Consider the following 20,966-nt stretch of genomic DNA (forward strand, 5'->3'; position numbering starts at 1 on the left):
AGAATGTTTCTTTCTTGCTAGTGGTCATTTCTGTGACTTAATCGGGAAACAAACTGAGACTGCCAGAGAGGAAGGAGGTGATGATGTCAGTGGTGAGGATGATGATGATCCATCCTCTGCATCATCTCCAGCATCTGCACCCTCGTCCTCATCACTGCTATCACTTGTGAACTGTGGACCATGTGGCCAGCAATGTCCCAAGCACTGGGCACACACTCATGTATGTAATCCTCACTACAGCCTGTGTACTATTAGTATCCCTGTATTACACATGAAGAAACTAAAGCACAGAGTGGTTAAGTAACTTGCCCTGGCTCACACAGCTGGTAAGCAAAGGGAAACCAGACTCCAGAGTCTTTGTTCCTAACTACATATTCTAATGCATTTTTTAAAATTTTCTAAGATTATAAACAGAGGCCCAGAGAAGTAAAAGGTCTTAACTGAGAGTACATGACTAGGAAATGGCAAATCCAGAATTTTAGAACCCAGGTTTATGGATGGAATTTCTAGTCTATGATGCTTCTTTCTTACCCAAAAGCTTCATCTCCTTTGCCTCCCTCACTCCCACTTCAGCCCAACCATATTACTCCTACAAGCATCTCATGCTTGTCTGCTAACGCCACGCACAAGGTTAATCCATTTCCACACTAGTTAAACACGAGCACCTAAGCATTTACGAAGCTGCCTTGGCCTTTGAATTAGCAGGGTTCCCTCTCTTGGCACCACCCTGCTCTCCAGTGTCCATGGGCTGATGTGTTTCACTTTGAAATAAGCAAATCAGATGAGGGATGTTAGCAATCTTTTCCTAGTCAGTTTTTGCATATTTTAAAGCAGTGCTATTATGGAAGCTTCCTTTAGCTCTGAAAAATAATTCTTACCATCTATGGCAATTTACTATAAAGAACCCACCTGAAGGTCTCTATGTTTAAATCCCTAACACCAACATCAGTATAAGTCAACAAGAAAAAAACCAATCCAATGTCTTTAAAACAATCTGGCCTTAAAAAGCATATGTAGATTACTTAGTTTATGGATGCTTTACACCAGTGCTATCCAAGAGAACTTTGTATGATGATGGCAATGTCCTTTATCTGTCCTATCCAATATGGTAACCACAAGCTATGTGCGGCTACTGAGTACTTAAGATGTGGCTGGTGCAACTGAGGAACTGAATTTTTAACTTCAGTTAATTTTAGTTTTAAATTAAATAGCTCATGAGGCTAGTGGTTACCATATATGCCAGCTCAGCTCTGGACCACCCCTCCTCAAGCCCTATTCCAGGCACAGGGGACATACAGTAAGACCCAATGTCTTCTCTCTAAGAACTTAGAAGCTATGTGGGGAGACAAACCACATAGCCACAAAGAGTTAAACAGTGACAGATGGCGAGAGCTAAAGGAATGAAGAAATTGTATCTTAGAATCCAGTTCTACAGAATAAGACCTTTGCCCTTTTGCTGTAGAGGATACAAAACAATCTGCTTGAGAAATAATGCCTGCCCCAACTGATTTCATAATCCCTGTTGCAGTTGATTTAAAGGAGATGCTGCCTATCTATGGCATGTGCCTCAAGTAACTACGTGAAGTGGGATCACTGTCTCTATCAAGTGCTTACTACAGTGTCTCCTCAAGGCAGAGCACAGAAACTGAGCAGGTTTAAACGAGGTATATCCAATTCCTTCGTCTCTCACCTTTTTTCCCTCACTTTTCTTCACAGTCTGAAGGAAAAAGGAAATATGATCCAAGCCAGAAACTGCCGATGTTTTGTTCCTATTGTCACTTTGCAGAGCTTCTTCATCCATAAGTACTTTCAGGGCAATTCCTACTCCTCACCTGCTTTTCAAACTTCCCCTCTAAATTTCTAGGCCCACTAGTTGCTCAGAACAAGACTTCCTACTTTTTGCAAATAGTTAAAGAGGGAGGAAGAATGGGGGAGAGAAGGATAATAGGAAAGTAGGGAAGGGAGGAAGGAGAGGAAGAAAGAAGGAAAAGGGAAATAGTAACGGCACAAATTAGAAACTGCAATGAGCAAACAGCAATTGGTTTCTGTTCTCAGCTACCCTGTTTTTCAATTGGGACTGGAATACAGTTTTGTAGCCTCCATAGCTATAAGGAAATGAACAAAGTGGCTGTTTGCAGATCATTGGTGACTTTCCTCAGTGCAATGTATGGCCAATTGTATAGGGATTAAATTCTACTATCTTTACTTTTGTTCTTTTGTGACAAAACAGATCAAATAAAAAAATGTTTTCCATGTAACCTCTCAATTAATGTGAATCCACATAAACCCTTAATTTTTAATTAAATTGAAATTTTTGGACCCTCCCCCTCCACTTACCCCATTACATTGAGGTTATACAACAAAAAGAAATACATTTTCAGAAAATGATAAAAGCATGACAAATTGAGTATTAACAATATTCTTATCCGGCTGACACTTCAACCTCTTAACTATATTTTTATATGTAAACATTCTGAAGATACTTCCAATTCCTGTTGCTGAAATAGATACATTACGTGAAATCACAGTCCAGTCCCCAAACATATACCAACATCTACCAAACATAAAACTGCTCTGACTTCAGAAAGGAAGAAAGAGTACAAAATACCACAGCATCTTTATTCTTCCATCTCCTAGCCATGTGAGGCCTCCTCTTATGTTTCCAATACTAGGACTCCATGAAAGTAGGATTGTAGCTTTCTGGAGTTCAGCTTTAAAAACTATAAGTCCATGGTAGACAAAGATGGATGAGTAGAGCTGAATAATAAAAGAGGTTTTTGTTCGCAAGAAAGACAGAAACCAATGGCCTAGCTTCAAAGTTCGGAGGATGTACATGGCATCCAGGAGCATGGCTTGTTCTACTGAGGGTAGGCAGGGATAAGTGAGGTTTTAGAAGACCTCTGATAGAAAACAACCCAAGGCTAAGCCATTTCCTTCCCACCTTATCCTCATGAACAATTCAGTGTGAAATAGACAAGGACCAGGAAAAGATCTTATTATACGGGATTATCTGCTGGCCAGAACTCATTGCAATCAGACTAACAAAGCCCTGTTTCTAGAGGCCTCTCTGAGCACCTGGAATGGCTTTACTAAACAGAACCTCTCTTTGTAATAGGATTTTACCCGGTTGCATGTTTGAGACTAGCAATTTGGAAAGAAAAGACTTTCTTAGAAAAACACCTTAAATATAAATATCCCAATGCAAAAATCTGAGGAACAAGCCTAAACTATTGGAAGAGATAGTTATGCCTCAATGAAACTACTGTAATTTAGTTTGAAAAGCATATTGCTGAGGTACTGCTTTCACAGACGAGTAGGATCAGGCTTTGTTTGATTTGGCACTTCCATTATTTTTACAAAATAGGATATTGTTTTAAGGACACAGGCATATAGTTTATAAGGTTACCATGGTCATAAGAACGTCTAAGGTCATTATATTAAATTGCTTTCTGCTGCTGGACCAGTTTTTACTCTACAACTTGCTGTGTTCTCAAGAATTTTAAAAACCAGACTGCAAAAGAGAGTTTAAAAATGTAGCTGACCATAATCTATAAATGCAACTACTAAAGGAATGGAGTTGCTTTTGTAATAAAGTGAATAATGAGAGGACAGTTCCAGATATTTAATTATCTATCAGGATGTTCACATGGTTTTCTACTAATTGGGTAAATCTGCAACAGAACAAATATCCTGACTAGCCACTTACAGGGCAGTTTAATGCAATTCTGATCCTAGACTGGATCCTACACTAGAGAAAAAAAAGTATATTTTATCTACCAAGGGCCTTATTGGGTCAACATACAATATTGGCAAATGAAAGGCAAAGGATTGTAACCCTGCTAAATTTATTAAGGCTGAAAACTGTAGTATGTTTTCTGAAGAGAACAGTCTTATTGTCAGGAAATACATGCTAAAGTATCAGGGGATAAAAGGCCAGAAAATAATTAAGAAAAATTATTTTTTCCATGTATGTATGTGTATATATGCACATAATTATATATTATATATTACATGTTATATAATATATAATAAGCTATTCTATAATACATATTTTACAATATAAAATCTATGTGTGATTTTTTTTTTTTTTTGGAGATGAAGTCTCACTCTGTGGCCCAGGCCGGAGTGCAGCGGTGCGATCCTGGCTCACTGCAACCTCCGCCTCCCAGGTTCAAGTGATTCTCCTGCCCCAGCCTCCCAAAAAAACTGGGACTATAGGCGTGTGCCACCATACCTGGCTAATTATTGTATTTTTAGTAGATACGAGGTTTCGCCATGTTGGCCAGGCGGGTCTCAAACTCCTGACCTCAGGTGATCTGCATGCCTCGGCCTCCCAAAGTGCTGGGATTACAGGCATGAGCCACCACACCCGGGCCAATAGGTGTATTTTTTACGTAGAGAGAGCAAATGATAAAGCAAAAGAGCAATATGTTAATAATAGATAAACGTGGGCAAAGATATGTAGGTATTCTTTGTACTGTTGCTGCAACTTTTCAAAAGTTTGGAATTATGTACAAATAAAAAGATTTTTTTTTTTTTTAATTAAAAGGGGGAATTGAAGCTTTCCCCAGACAGGCTTCCAGTAAATAGTTGTCTTATTCAAGTTTATGCAGGCTTAGTCTGATAAGACCCAAATAGGATGTTTGCCTCTGCCCGACTTTCACTTGACTTTTGACCATTTACATCATAGGTGTCCAATCTTTTGGCTTCCCTGAGCCACACTGGAAGAAGAATCGTCTTGGGCCACATAAAATACACCAACAATAGCTGATAAGCTAAAAAACAAACAAAAAAAGCTGGGCAAGGTGGCTCACACCTGTAATCCCAGCACTTTGGGAGGCCGAGGCAGGCGGATCACCTGAGGTTGGGAGTTCGAGACCAGCCTGACCAACATGGAGAAACCCCATCTCTAGTAAAAATACAAAATTAGCTGGGCATGGTGGTACATGCCTGTAATCCCAGCTACTCAGGAGGCTGAGGCAGGAGAATCGCTTGAACCTGGGAGGTGGAAGTTGTGGTGAGCTGAGATCACACCATTGCACTGCAGCCTGAGCAACAAGAGCTAAATTCTGTCTCAAAAAAAAAAAAAAAAAAAAACCCTCAGAAAGTTTATGAATTTGTGTCGGGCTGCATTCAAAGCCAAAGCTGTCCTGGGTCATGGGATGGACAAACTTGATTTACACAAATCAATAAGGGGAAGCAAAATGAGTTGCAAGACTTTTTTAACTTTTTCTAAACGTTTCGTTATAGAAGTGGCATGTACTTAGTACAGACAACTTGGGGAAAGTACAGAAAACTAATGAAGAAAAAAGAAACCCACACATAAATCCCACCACACTGGGGAAAAAAAATTGTCACTTTGGCATATTTCCATTCAGTCTTATTCTCAAGTTTAATGAGAGTTGGGATTATATTCTACAAAGTATGTAGTTTGGTGTTTGTTTTTTTCCTTTAACCTAGTATAAACACTTTCCTGGCTAAAATCAAAAACTTCATAAAATCTTGAATGTCAACATAATATTCCATTCTATGAATATACCATAATTTACTTAGTTTTTCCCTAAAACTGTCCTTCTGTTATTTTCAATTTCTATGAGACATGATGTTGGGTTAAAAGTTTAAGATCTTTGTGCTTATATCTTTGTTTCAGTGTTTCTGATTATACCTTTATGATATATTCACAAGAATGGAATTGCCATGACAAATGGTATAAATATTTGTAAGAGCACAAAAAGCCAAACTGCTTTTTAGAAAAATAGATATGCCCCTTTCTCTTTGAGGGGAGAGGACACACCTGAATGGGGTTATCAAAACTGGGCTGAAGTTTCATTTAGGATTTAAAGAAAGAGAAGTTACTGCACAGTCTGAAAACTGCAGTCTTCAGATCAAACTTAGCTCTGGGACAAGTTCTATAAGCTATTTTTTGCCCTCAAAAGAGGAAAGGCCAAAATATTCCAGCCTGTATTCAACACCTGCTGACTACCAGGAAAGAGATGTAATGCTGAGCCTCAGATGATGACCGACATATTATGCTTCTGGGGTCTACAATCCAAAAGACCATCCTATCCTCCTGATAGACATGGGATCCTAAAAATTTAAGTGGGGAAAATATATATGTGACGAAATTGTTAGGAATCTAAAAGCAAGGTTCTGACTGAAAATGGCAAACTTATGACAAGTTGGGTTTTGTCCCCTTCATTTGCTTCACAGCCTAATCGTATAGCAAAAGCAAGTGCTCCAACAGTCAGGAGTCTCGTCCCATCTGTCCTCAAAAACAACTAGCCTCTTGTTTGGATCAATGTTGCCAAACCTCTCTAAACTCAAATTTCTCATTTGTTAAATGACAAGGTCAAACAAAGTCCCTAGGAGTCACTCAGGTCTCTGATTCCACAACATTCTTCTGTTTTAAAGGTACCAGGGGAAAAGGAGGAAGAGAGATTATTCTCTCTGAATGCATTACTTCTAATGAGACGGTCAATCTCTTTTTCTATAACACGACTAGATCAAGTAGTGTTTGGTCTACAAAGGAGATTCCACAAACTACGCATTCCCATTCCTTCAGAAAACAGGGACTAGGGAAAAAGTGGCAGAGAGATCTGTGAGCAAGGAGAAAAGAGAGAAGGCTCACCATGGCCATTGCAGTAGTAGATCCATTTCTCCCGGTTCTGGGTTGGAGTCATGGATTTCTTCAGCCCTGCCTTTTCCACAATGGCACTGGGATCCTGCCGGGGCCCCTTTTTCAGAGTCCTCGAGCTTTTCCGGATACTGCACACCACAATCACCACAAGCACCAGCAGCAGGAAAAGCACAATCATCCAGGGCAAATGCTCATTGATGTCAAAATGCTTGTGTAGGTTCTGTCTAGGATGTCCCCTCTTGGGGCCCTTGATGGGCGTGCTGGACTTCTCGCCCCCAGTGGCCTCCATGGACGGCAGCAGCTTCAGGATGTGTCTGTGGTGGGGGCCTTGCTGGTGGTTGACTACCTGAAGGTTTGGGAGCGTCTTGTTCACGTCTTCCTTCCCCCTTGCTGAGCTTGTGTTGTCAGGGACTGTCCCTTCCTGGATGCTACTCAGTACCTTTGGTCTAACAGAGGCAGAAGAGTTGGATTCTGTTGAGTTCATGCCTAGAAAAAAGAGTAAGGAGGGGGGAAGAGCTTTTCCATATTTGGGGATCTATACATTCCCTCCTTTCCCTGGTCATCTCCAAGCTAGGCCAGATAATCAAAGATGAGATGACCCTTGGGGCTTAAGAATAAATTGTGTTGCACATTTTCATAAAGACCCTAATGGCACCTTCATGTGGAAAGCAAAAATGGAACTGAACCACTAAACTCACATTCTTACACCAAAACCAAGGGCATCCTTAAGGATCCAACAGCTGAGCTTGACAGCAGCTTCTCCTGTACTTCACATATTGAGCAGGCACATATATGTGCAGAGATCTAATCAATTCTTATTTTGAGTTTTCAGAGAACCAGTTCAAATTTAATTCTTTTGTCCATCTTCCTTCTCCCACCTTTTGACTATTTTATGATGCAGTGGTAAAACTGAGAATATGACTAAGATAAAAAAAAGAATTCAAATGCAAATTTGACTAGTGAAAGACTTGGTGGGACAGGTCAGCAAATAAGAGCATCTGTTATCAAAAGATTAAACAAGATTTGGGCTGGCAGCTTAGCAGACTTCTCTCAGAGAAGTCTCCACAAGTAATTTTCATTAAGAAGTATGAGAGATGGGAATTTTGAGTCCCAAGAGACAGGACTTGGCCTAAGCAAAGCTAGAGTGGCCATCTGAGCTCTTGGAGGCTGTTTCTTCATTTCAACTGGCAATTGTAAGATGGCTGTCTTCACAGGCTTATCATGAAGGCTAAATGTAATCATGCATGAGAGGACACTAGGAGGAACAACTCAAGTTGGTCATCATCTCATGAAAATTACATTAAATCAAAAAGGATTTGAAAATAAAGGATAAATTTTATATTCTGCTTGAGGTTCTGATGGAAAACTTGAATAATTGATATAAGGAGTAAAGTTAAAATCATTTGGAAAAAATAGTTATTATTTTCCAGACATGAGTGCTAGTTACCTTCAATCTGATACAAATTTGCTTATTTCCTGAGCTTCTAACTTTCCTACCCATTCTTTGCCCCACCTGGATTCAAAATTCATCTCTCGCTTCCAGATGTAATGGTATTTTCTTCCTTTCTCCCTCTTTCTCTGCTCCTGGCTATGTCTACCTGGGACTGACTCCATGTTGGAAAACTTTTGATCTGGAAGGAACCTTAAACATCTAAATTATTCATTTGTTTGACAAGTTTGAAACTGAGGCCTGAAGAGGTTAAGTAACTTACATAAGGTCACACGCTGTCCTTGTTTCTCTTGGTTCATATTTTATAGCTTGATGTGACCTAGTTTTTAGATATCTGATCTCCCCTAACAGAAAAATTCTGAGTCTACATGTTTCTAGTAAGTCCAAAAAAGCCAGATTTAATTAGCCACCATATGAAGGTCTCTCTCCAAGGGGTGACTTTGGAATACACGAAATGGAGAAAACATCTTTGGTATAAGCCCACTCTTGGTACCTCCACTGGGCTCAAAGCCTTCCTCAAATAAATAATTCATGAGGTTAAGTTACCTTTGGGAACATAAGTGGAGGAAGGGACTTCATGGGTTTCCATGTGCTCAGGGCGTGAAAAGATGGCTGTGCCAGGGGAAGGTGAGGTGGAGCTGGAGAAGGACGGGAGTGTGCCACAGACGTTGTCTGTCTCCTTGGTCCCCGGCTTGATCACCACCAGGTTCTGACTCAGACAGTCTGTGTATGCTTTGCATTTCATCACACTAGAAGGCACATCTGAGAAGGTACCCCGAGCACACTGCTTACACCGCACATCCTCAGTCTCTGTCCCTTTCTTCCGCACACCCCAACCCACAGGACACACCGTATGGGGGGCACAGGTAGCGTTAGACTGGAACATGCCAGGTGGGCAAGTGCATTCTCGGTCAGTCAAGGCAGCACAAGGTAATTTCTCAATCATTGGCCATGGGCATGGCTGACTACAGTCATGGCATTTCTCTATGCCATTCTCATGCCTGGTAAAGGTCCCCACAGGGCAACTGCTGCAGACGCGCAGGCTTGTGTTGGTACAATGCTCAGAGACATAGGTTCCTGCTGGACACTTGTCACAGGTTAGCACCTGGCCGGTGGCACGGTCAACATGGCGGTATGTGCCAATGAGATTCGAGGCCTTTTGTTCTGGCTGAGCTGTGGTGGTGCTAAGGAATCCAAGCTGAAAGAAACAGAAGGGGAGGGAAAGGAACAAAAACCAAGAAGATGTTACATAGGAGCAGAGCAGAAAAGGGCCAACAATTCCAGCACCACCATCATCATTCCTGTTAAAGATCCGACCAGGACTGCATCCTCTTGACAGCATGCTGCAACACAGTAGAACGAGAGAAACTGTGAAGACTTGGATCCCACCCTACAGCTTGGTCTACTGGCTGTGATGCTTTGGTTTCATTGCCTGACCTTTGCCTCAGCTTCCTTTTTTTCCATTTGTAAAATGAAACTGAGAATGCATCTCAAATTGATTATAAAAATCAGTTGAGAATATGTATGTGAAAACACTTTGTAGCTGAGATTTAAAATGTTATATACGGCTGGGCGCACTGGCTCACACCTGTAATTTTTGCATTTGCAAAATTTGCAATTTGCAAAATTTGCCTTACATCACACCTGTAATTTTTGCACACCTGCATTTTTAGAGGCTAAGGCACGCAGATCACCTGAGGTCAGGTGTTCGAGACCAGCCTGGCTGACATGGTGAAACCCCGTCTCTACGAAAAATAAGAAATTAACTAGGCTTGGTGGTGCATGCCTGTAATCCCAGCTACTCAGGAGACTGAGGCATGATAATCGCTTGAACCCAGGAGGTGGAGGTTGCAATGAGCCAAGATCACACCATTGCACTCCAGCCTGGGTGACAAGAGTGAAACTCTGTCTCAAAAAAAAAAAAGAAAAGAAAAGAAAAATTGTATACTAGTCAAAATCCAAATGCAACAAGAAAATAACTTGCTGACTTTTTAACATTGGGTATTTTATTCATTTAAGGATAAGGGAACTAATTTAAAAAAAAACTTGCCCTGTTCTTGTCTTTAGAAGATGTATTTTAATAAAAAATGTACTCTTTCTATTTAAGAATTATTTATCACAGATTTGTAAAATACTTTGTTTAGCTTAGTTCTATATTATAAAACTGAAATGGTAACTAAACCTGTAAGAAATCAGTTGAAATTTACATTTCAAATTTATACACATATTTTGTGGCTCAAGTCATGTATGCTACTCTTATAACTGACAAAGGGGTGGACAGAATATGTAAAGGACTCCTAGAAAATCAACACAAGATAAAAATGGGTGAAAAACTTGAGCAGGCATTTTATAAAAGTGAATATTCAAATAGCCAATAAAGGACAAAAACGTAAAACTTCATTATTAATTAAGGAAATGCATATTAAAACCATATTGAAATAGTACTATATACTCCAGAATGGCTAAAGTTAAAAAGACTATCTGATAAAATTAAGTCTTGGTGAGTATGAGAAGCAACTGGAATTCTCATACATTTCTGATAAAGGCATAAATTGCAACATACACTTTGAAAGCTGGTTGGTACTCTTTACAGAAGTTGAAAATGTATATGCTATGACCCAGAAATCCTACTAGTATATACACACATGCCTAATGGAAATGTGTATATATGTGCACCAGAAGGTATGCAACAATGCTTATAGCAAAACTATTTAAAACATTCCCAAGGTGGAAACAGCACACGTTTGTTGGCAGAAAGGATAAATAATTGTCATTTGGTCATATAATGCATTATACAACAATGAAAATGAACTAATACAGCTCCACATAGTAACATGGATAAATCTTACAAACGTAATGTTGAGTAAAGGAAGTCAGGCACAAAATGTACACATTGTATCATTCCAACTGCTTGTTTGAAAACAGAGCTAATCTCTGTGTTACACTGCTTTGGAGAGTGGAGAGAAGGTACAGTGATTAGAGGAGGGCATGAGGGGTGAGTTCTAGGGTGTTGGCAATGCTCCATAACTTGATCTGGATGCTGGTTACTGGAGTGTGTTTGCTTTGTCACAGATCGTTGAGCTGTACACATAAAATCTGTATACCCTTTTTAGTGTCTCTAAGTAAATAAATAAATAAAAATAAAGTGGTAGAAGCAAACATAAAAAAAAAAGAAAAAGAAAAAGAAAATAACTTGCTGAATAGTTCTCTTCCTTTCCCCAACCCCAATGTTAAGCTGCCATTTCATGATGCTAGGACAAGGCAACTGGGAACCAGGAAGGCATGCATTCAAGCTGCCAGTTCCATGCACCAGATTACCTGCTTGGCATTACCTGATAGTCATGGCATGATTTTTTCAGACGCTTTGCCTACATGAAGCTAAACTTTTATTTATTTGTCAAAACAGAGGCGGGCCCTTGGCATTTTTGTAATGTGCTTTAAACAACAGAGTTGATGCTTTTAGATTCACACCCTGTTTGCTCAGCCTTTGAAGACCATAGCTATGAAAGCATGGGCCTGCAGCCACCCAGGAGAGGAAGCACAAAGCTAGACCCAGCAAGAGGGAGTCAACAGGCACTTAGGGGAAAGGAAATTATATTCATGGGACTAAATCCTGAGGTCCTTCTGAGAAGAGATTGGGGGAGAATAAGAATATTAAGAGAAAGTTTTTCTGCATTAATGAATATTGAGAAGTTCCAACAGTTTTCACTATCCTTTATGAAATGCACAAAGTTTATGTGTCAAGGAAATAATGGCTGCCTCAAACTACCAGCTACTCAGCAGGGCAAATTCCTTCTAAATTGGCTGCTATACCAGTGACTAAGAGAATAAATCAAGAATTTTTTTCATAGTGATCAGAGTTTCTGTCTTTTTAGCACCTTGACACTTAATTCAAGGTTCAGTTCTCTCCCACCCCAAAATTTAACTATTTGAATCAAAAGCATTTCCCTGAAGTCCCTTCCCCTATCCCAGAGCTGCCCATCTAGTTAAATGACAATACAGAAAACAAATTTTCAGCTTATGAGGGTATATTCATTTTTTCTGTCGAGACCCTCCCCCAACAAAAAAAGGACAGTTGTTGATTCTTTTGTTAAGAAACCTAACCTCATCTTAGAACCTGGAAAAAACCTCCTGCTTGATGATAAATTCTGTAATGTCTTCCCTTATCCCTTCTGACTTTACCTTTCATTTTCTTGTTCCTTCTATTTGAAAATAAGCCTCAGACACCTTTTTCTGAGCACAGCAGATGCACTGGATAAAAGGACCCATCCTGTGGAACCCAAGTTACATTTGTCAAGAATACCAGCCGGGCACAATGGCTCATGCCTGTAATCCCAGAACTTTGGAAGGCCAAGGTGGGCAGGTCATTTGAGGTCAGGAGTTCAAGACCAGCTTGGTCAACATGGTGAAATCCCGTCTCTACTAAAAATACAAAAATTAGCCAGATGTGGTGGCACATGCCTGTAATCCCAGCTACTTGGGAGGCAGAGGTGGGAGAATTGCTTGAGCCTGGGAGGCGGAGGTTGCAGTGAGCCGAGACTGCGCCACTTTACTCCACCCTGGGCGACAGAGTGAGACTCCATCTCAAAAAAAAAGAAAAAGAAACAAAAGAATATCAACGACAGGATTAGACCCTATCTCCCTACTAAACACCCAACCCAAGAGATTGCAAAAGTGGCTCTGCTCTGTACTTCCTGGCATGTCTACATACAAAAGCAGTTTTAGACAGCTGCAGTGTTCTGAAAGTTTGAAAGCTGTATTAGTAACCCAAGTGGCAGGGTGTTACACTTCAATTAAGAAAGAAGAGAACTGAACCCAAGATCTGGGCAGGGAGGGGTGGTCGGCGATGAATATCACTCTGATGTGCTGTGTGATCTAAGTCAGCCTCCCTACCTGTGTGGGAGGATGGGCAGTCAGACACACCCACACACACACTCACAAGGGTGGCTCTGCAGAATGAGCACAGGAGGTCATGAATAGCAAGTATGTGTGGATTTGGGTGTGGAGTTGGGGTAGGCTTCCTACAGCTTTCTATACTTCCCCCGAAATATGCACTTCTAAATCTAAAGTAAAACCAAAAAGGTTTTCCTAGCTATACATAAAACCCACCTCCAAACCCCACAGTCCCAACACTCTTTCTCAGACTGTAAGTGGATTTTAGAGCTCTTTGTTCATTTGGAATAACAGATCAAGTTTCTAATTAAAGCAAAACTCGGCCCTGTTTAAACTGTATCATACTGGGTAACCCACTTTAGACAATGTGTCTCTAAAAAAGGACCTTTAAATTACCTCATACAACAAGAGACAATTCCAGCTCCCGCAAGCAGAGCCAACAAACAATGATCCCTCCACAGTCGGGCCCAGGCTGAACACTAGAAATGAGATTTAGCAAAAACTAGACACTACGAATTCATTGGACAAATAATTATTGAAGACCTAATAGGTGTGTGCAAGACAGCATGCCATGGGCTGAGGATAGAACCTTGAGAACTCTATTCCAGCCCTTATGAAGTTTACATTCTAGGCTGGGATGAACAAAAAAAGAATACACCAGTAATTACTCAATTAGAATTGAGATCACTGCTGAGAAAGAGAAATACAGAATCCTATGAGAGGGAATTGAACAGGTGCTTCCTAGCTCAGGGAAGTTAGAGAAACATTTTGTCATCACTCTTAAGGATGGAGAGGCAGAAATTCACTCCAGGCAAGAAGCAGTGAAAGGGGGTTAGGCAGAGGGAACACCAGATCAAAAGTGTAAAGCAGAAGGAAGCTCAGCACAGGAACTAAAAAGCTTGTGGCTCTATCTCAAGATGCAACAGAGTGGCCACAGTTACATCTGAAGAGGCTCCATGTGCTGATCTTAATTCAAAATGCAATGAGAAGTCATTAAATGTTTACATGATAGGTTGGGGGAGAAGGCATATAATTGCACCTGTGAATCAAAAAGCTGTCTGCTTCAGAGCAGAGGGTGAAAAGGGTATGTGGGAGAGTAGACGAGAAAACCCAGTTAGAGGGTGAAAACCAACATGGAAGGTGGTGGTGACTCGGACTAGGGTGGCGGATGCGGAAATGGAGAGAAGGTGACAGATTTGAGGGCTCAGGTCAGCTGAATTTGGTGAATGATTACTTACGGAAGGGGACAGAGGAAGAAATCAGTGGTTTTCAAATAGGACTTAAGAGAGCACTGGACAGAACACAGCTCTCAGGATGCTCCTTGGACCAGGGAGGGATGGGAGGTAGGCTCCAAGCCCCCCATCTCTGCCTAAACCAAGCATCTCCACTTTACCAATTTGCTAATGACTTTCCAAGTAAGAATTCATTTGCAGGAGGGATTTTTGCTAAAACAAGTCTGAAAATCACTGAACTAGAGGGACTTCGAAGGCCTCTTCCAATTCTGAAGTAAACAGTTAACCCAATCTGTGCTACAAAGCTGGAGGGACTGCTCCATGGGCTCTTTCGCCTGAGTGAAACCCTGCTGAGAGGAAGAGTTGGCAACATCCCTTTCTCTTTACAGAGACTCAGATGGCACCTGAGAAAAGCCATTTTCCTAAGGCCTTTTAGTCAACTCATGATCTAAAACTAGGGCTTTTGCCACTCGCCTGGTGGCAGCCCTCTGATTTCTAAGAAAATTAAAACACTGTAGAAATCATTCCCAGTGATGATCTGGGAGTGAAACAATGAGTAATGGGGGTGAGGTGGACCCCATTCAAAAGTGGCATTTAAGAATGGTTTCTGTATAACACAACAACAAGGTGAGATGCCACCCAAAGCTAATGCTAGGAAAACACCTGAATCAGGGGACATAGTCATTGAAAACTGCAAGAGAGTGGGAGCCAGAATATCTGACGCCGAGTCCTACCTGGTCAAGATCCTTAATTCCTTCATTTGTACAGAGTTGGATAAACTAGATCGGAGGCTCACCAAAGCCTCAGGTCTCAAAGGCAGCATCAAAATTACCTGGGGAGCTTTTTAAAAAAAAATCACACCCTGGCCCCATCATCTGGATCACTGTGGGTCTGCAGTGGGGCCAGGAATTTATTTGGTTTTAGCTTTGGTTCATTTTCTTTTTAAGCTTTCCAAGTGATTCTGATGCCCATCCAAGTTTTGGACACCCTGAACTAAGGGCTCTAATCTTCTCTGATTCTGAGACACATTTTGGAGACTGCCCAATCGCACTTCTGCACCACTCTCTCAGCCTCTTAACCAATCTGGCACTTTTAATTGTTTTAATGTTGCCCTGTATTAATTAGTATTTTTTATGATGAAAATAAACATTCATGTAATAATTCTAACAATTAGGAACTATAAAGTAAAACATTTAAGTCTCTGCTCAAATCCACTCATTCCCAGAGAGACTCACTGTGAATTTTGGTGCACATCTTTCCAGACCCTTTTCTGAGCATTCACACATAATACATACATACATGCATGCACACCTTAAATTGGCTGTTCCCATTGATTTTTGTTTTGTTTTGTCTTACATATCCAAAGGGGACTGTCCATACATAGCGTTCTGTGATTTGCTTTTGTTCATCTTCTAACACTGCATCACTAAAATTTGCAAGTTGGACTAGGTTGTGTTCACCTCTAACCCTCTAAGTGTTTACAATTATTTCTGTCAAGCTCCACCTTCCCTGTAAAGCCTTTAAAACTATTCCCAGACACCCAGATTCCAAGTAGATGAGTGAACTCTTCATCATATTTCCTGTTTCTGTTCATCATATTGGTGCCTAATTACATATTGTCTTGTGATGTTTGCTGATGGCCACTTAAGTGTATATACTTATCTTCCCATAATGATTATAAGCAGCTCAAGGCCAGGGACGACCACGTAGATTGCATTTCCTCCCTTGCACAAGTACCTCAATAATGAAGATCGTGGGAATAAGAAGCAAAGCATTCTCCAAACCAGGGGTCAGCAAACTAAATCCCACATTCCAATTGTTTTTATAAACACGTTTATTGGAATTCAGCCCTTCATGTAGGTATTGACTATGGCTGCTTTCATGCTACAGCAGCAGAGTTGGATAGTTCCAAAAGACACCTTATGGCCTGCAAACTTAAAATATTATCCAGCCCTTTACAGAATACACTATATATACTACATGCTGGATAATATACTATCCAGCCTTTTACAGAGAAAGTCTGTCAACACCTGCACAGGGCAGTCAAAAGAAATGTCAAAAAATACAGAGAGCAGAAGCTCACTCACAAGAATCATCAGACCTCTGAAAGTTTAGCAACGAGTACTGAGATATTGGCTTCCTTTCTTGACACCCACTCCAACTCGCACTCCAAATCTCATCCTTTCATCCTCTGCTTAAAACTCTCAATCACTTCCCACATGACTTAGGATGAAAGGCAAAGTCTTTAACAAAGATAGGACTTTCTCTGGAATGCCATCCCTGACCACTTCTCCACTAATAAAAACAGGTTTCACAAGATCCCCTCATTCCCATTTTTTCCCCCAGTATGGCTACCACAATACTGTATTTACCCATTTTTCTGTTTAGCATGTCTTCCCCTGTGAATCACAAGCTCCATGTGGACAAGGATCAGGTCTGTTTCACTTACTGGTGCTATCCATGCCCTCAAGGACCCAACTCATGGTAATGTCTGACAAGTGTTAGTTGAATAAATGAATGAATGGACTTACAGACCATAAATAATTAGAACCAACATATTAGAAGTGGTGGTAGAGGAGGTTGCTAAAGATGAGTGCACAGGTTTTTCGTTTTGTTTTGTTTTGAGATGGAGTCTTGCTCTGTCGCCAGGCTGGGGTGCAGTGGTATGATCTCAGCTCACTGCAACCTCCGCCTCCTGGGTTCAAGCGATTCCCCTGCCTCAGCCTCCTGAGTAGCTGGGACTACAGGGGCGCGCCACCACGCCCGGCTAATTTTTTGTATTTTAGTAGAGACAGGGTTTCACCATGTTGGCAGGGTGGTCTCCATCTCCTGACCTCGTGATCCGCCTGCCTCAGCCTTCCAAAGTGCTGGGATTACAGGCGTGAGCCAACGCGCCCGGCTGCGCACAGGTTTAAAAGCGAGCAGGAGAAAACCCAAAGCCTCCACAATGTAGCCACAATAACTCAAGAGATAAAGCAGTCTGGCCTTATACCCTTCAGTACAAGGGCAGATACTTCATTTCATCTCCAAAGACCCTGAGGACATCACTCTGTTTTAACAGAACTACAAATGGCTTACAAGAATTACACTCTGCAGGGTGCTTAAGGTGACAAGCAAATGTATCAAAGAGTTAAAAAATTCCCTCCTCATTTCTTTCTTTTTTTTTGAGGGGGGCCAGGGGTTCTCACTATGTTGCCCAGGCTGATCTCAAACTCCTGGCCTCAAGCATTCCTGCCACCTCAGCCCCCAAAAGTGCTGGAATTATAGGCATGAGCCACTGTGCCCAGCCTCCCCTCTTATTTCTTTAAAAAAAGATGATACTAACTTGGTGATTAGAATTATAAGCAGCATAATAAGATTATCCTCCAGAACTTATCTATGCACCATCCTAGTTTAAACTTTAGTTATGTGGAAAATTTCATTTATCCAAGACATTTATTTCACCAACAATGGATAAATGTGGCAAATATCCCAAACTGTACAGGATTTATGAGCACTATAAATGCCTACTGAATGATTAAAAGGTAAACCCAGAACAACGCAAATTTCAAAAGAGGGAGGAGGTAGCTCTAAATAATCAACAGTAAAAACTCCCTGGGTCTCAGCATTCACCCTGGTGAGCCACACCACACCTCTCCTGTTGTCACTTCTATTCTAGGACACAGAGATGGGCCTGACTAAGGACAAGAAGCACTCAGATTTGCAAAGACATGTCAGAATGTTGATGCCTATTTATTCCTTAACAATTCTTACTCCATGACCTCATCCTTCAAACAACGTATTTTTGTCATTCTTGTTCCCTATCAAATTCTAATTTTTAGCGGAAAATGAGCAAAGTCAAGGCGGAAATAAACTTTTTTTCTATTCATAAAGGGCAGGCAGAGAGACTGCCTATGAGTTTGTTGTAGAATTTTTCAATGCTGCATAAAACTAATATTTTGAAGAGGAAGCCCGTTACCGTAGAGATGATAATGCAACCAAGTTATTCCTGAGATGGTGAATCTAAAATATGATAACAGATGATCTAAAGGCAAAAGCCAGGCAGAGCTGGACCTTCCAGAATTTCTGATCATTTTATTTTGAGCATCACATTAAATGTGTAATATCAAGACACTGGCTGTTTAGAATTCTGTAGATTTGAAGCGGGGAAAAAGGAATGCACAAAGAGGAAAGCTTCAAGGACAGAGCTTCCACAAATCACAGACAGAACTGTTCCCAGTTATGTTATACAAATTTGGTCAACTCTTGCATTTCCTACTATCCTCTCCGATTAAAAAAAAAAAAAAAAAAAGTCTTCTGTTGCTAAGGCAAAAGCAGGGACCATTTTTAAAGCTGGCGAATATAGAGGATGCCAAGGCTAGAATGTGCTGACTGCAGGACTGGAAGGAGGCAAGCTCAGGGGACACTGGAAAAAGGAAAAGCCATGTGAGACTTAACTCAGGTGCTGTTTTCCCTGGAACCTGCAATGCAGGAGCGTGTACACTCAGCAGCACTCAGTCCTGGGGCCACAGAACCTCATCTCCTTCCGTGTCCTTAGAAATAACTATTTCTAAGACTTCTGCATACATGAAGAAGCCAAGAGTAGGCTACCCATTTATTTAGTCACTAAGCAGTAAATGAATTGGCATTCCATGAAAGACAGGAGGAAAGATGCAGAAGGAATGTTACTCTGTGCTCACTAAGGATTTAAAGAAAAGCATGTGAACCAAGGCAAAACCAATGACTCTGGCCAGTGCAGCAACTCCAGCATAAAAGCACGCATAAACAAAACCTATTAATATTTTAGCCTATAGTGTGCCGAGCAGCCCAGATCTACCAGGTACTAGCTAGGTGTGATACTGTGATATAATAAATATATATATTTGGTCTCTGTCCCTGGTTTCTGGTGCACAATTCCTAAAACCTTAAAATCTCCAGCCATAATAGTGTCTTTTGTATGCTAATGAGATGATTGTCGGCTGGGGGCTGCTAGGTAGCTTCTGGATAGGGGCTGGTCATAAGAACGACCAAGGTATGATGGAAGGGTTGGGACTTTCAACCCCACCTCCAACCTCAGGGAAGGGGAGAAGGGCTGAACGTTGAATCACCAATGGCCAGTGATACAATCAATCATGTCTAAGTAATGAAGTCTCCATAAAAGCCCAAAAGGACTGGGGTTTGGAGAGCTTCTGGACAGCTGAACACCTGGAGATTCCTGGAGGATGGGGATGGGCATGGAAGCTGCATGCCCCTTCCCACACACCTTGCCCTATGCATTTCCTCCATCTGGCTGTTCATTTGTATCCTTTATTATATCTTTTATCAAGAAACTGGAGCTGGGTGTGGTGGTACACGCCTGTAGTCCCAGCTACTCAAGAGGCTGAGTAAGTAAAATGTTTCCCTGAGTTCTGTGAGCCGCTCTTGCAAATTAATCAAACCTGAGGAAGGGGTTGTGGGAACCTTGATTTACAGTGGGTCAGGCCGAAGCACAGGCAAAATAACCTGCGGCTTATGCTTGACATCAGATATTGGGGGCAGTCCCCTGGGACTGAGTCTTTAAACTGTGGTATCCAACACTACTTCCGGGTAGATAGGTCAGAACTGAATTGAACTAGAGGGCACTCAGTTGGTGTCCGCTGGAGAATTTGGTGTCAAAGGTGTTGTGTTGAGCCTTGTGTGCGAGTAGAAAAACACGTTGGTTTTTTTTAATCCTTAATTCTGGGTGGCCTTGGCAAATGGCTCACTTCTGTGTCTCTGCCTCCTCATTAGTATAAAGGAGTTAATTAGCAATACCTACTCTTCAAAGACTGTTTTGAGAATTAATTGTTAATACAGATAAAGCAGGCAAAATGTGTCTGACACATAGTAAGCATTCCATAAATGTTATCTTAATTATCACTCCCACCAACTTAACAATGTACTATATTTTAGCAATCTTTTAGTTTTTTACTTTTATTTTTCAAATTTTCTAATGAGTGATGGAAAATCCTTTCTCTTTTTACTTTTTTTTTTTTTTTTGAGTTTTTTGAGACGAAGTCTCGCTCTGTCACCCAGGCTGGATTGCAGTGGCACGATCCGGGCTCACTGCAACTTCTCCCTCCTGGGTTCATGCAATTCAAGTGCCTCAGCCTCCCCAGTAGCTGGGATTACAGGCGTGTGCCACCATGCCCAGCTAATTTTTATATTTTTAGTAGAGACGGGACTTCACCATATTGACCAGGCTGGTCTTGAACTCCTGGCCTCAAGTGATCCGCCTGCCTTGGCCTCCCAAAATGCTGGCATCACAGATGTAAGCCACCGCACCTGGCCAAGACAATCTTTTAAAACACCCCAATTAAAACGCAAGTATTCAATTCCTGAGAAGTGTATCAAAGACTTCAGATTTTTAAAAGCTATAATCCTGAAACAAACCATCCCGGACTTAGAGCAAACAACGAAACAAAAAATACAGACTGCACAGTAAAGAGTTAAAAGAGAAACATGGGCCCACTAGCATTTTCAAAACATTTAAAATTAAAACTTGGTATATAGCAAATGAGAAAACACAAGAGAGCAGAAGGGATTTACTATTAATAAGTACATTAGATAACTGGGGCAGAATTTAAGTAAGCATTTCCCACAGTGAGTTTCCCTGATCTAGTCTCATGAGATATTAATGATTCTACGGTCTTAAAAGAGTGAGCATGGGAGGGCAAGGGGAGAGGATTGCTTGAGCCCAGGAGCTTGAGACCAGTCTGGCAACATAGGCAGACCCTGTCACTACAAAAAATTTAAA

The 20,966-nt window shown here is 41.1% G+C and overlaps 1 protein-coding gene across 1 annotated transcript in view; it reads right to left on the reverse strand.

Moving 5' to 3' along the window:
• TNFRSF21 (TNF receptor superfamily member 21) overlaps positions 1-20,966 on the reverse strand; it is an 80,563-nt gene that overhangs the window by 45,888 nt on the left and 13,709 nt on the right. Inside the window, exons 2-3 of the mRNA XM_003833192.5 lie at positions 8,634-9,285; positions 6,629-7,123 (exon numbers count right to left, since the gene is read on the reverse strand). Coding sequence (XP_003833240.1) covers positions 6,629-7,123; positions 8,634-9,285 — 1,147 coding nt within the window. The remainder of the gene's footprint in view (positions 1-6,628; positions 7,124-8,633; positions 9,286-20,966) is intronic.

This window comes from Pan paniscus, chromosome 5 (assembly GCF_029289425.2).
Source record: "Pan paniscus chromosome 5, NHGRI_mPanPan1-v2.0_pri, whole genome shotgun sequence".
Taxonomy (NCBI): domain Eukaryota; kingdom Metazoa; phylum Chordata; class Mammalia; order Primates; family Hominidae; genus Pan; species Pan paniscus.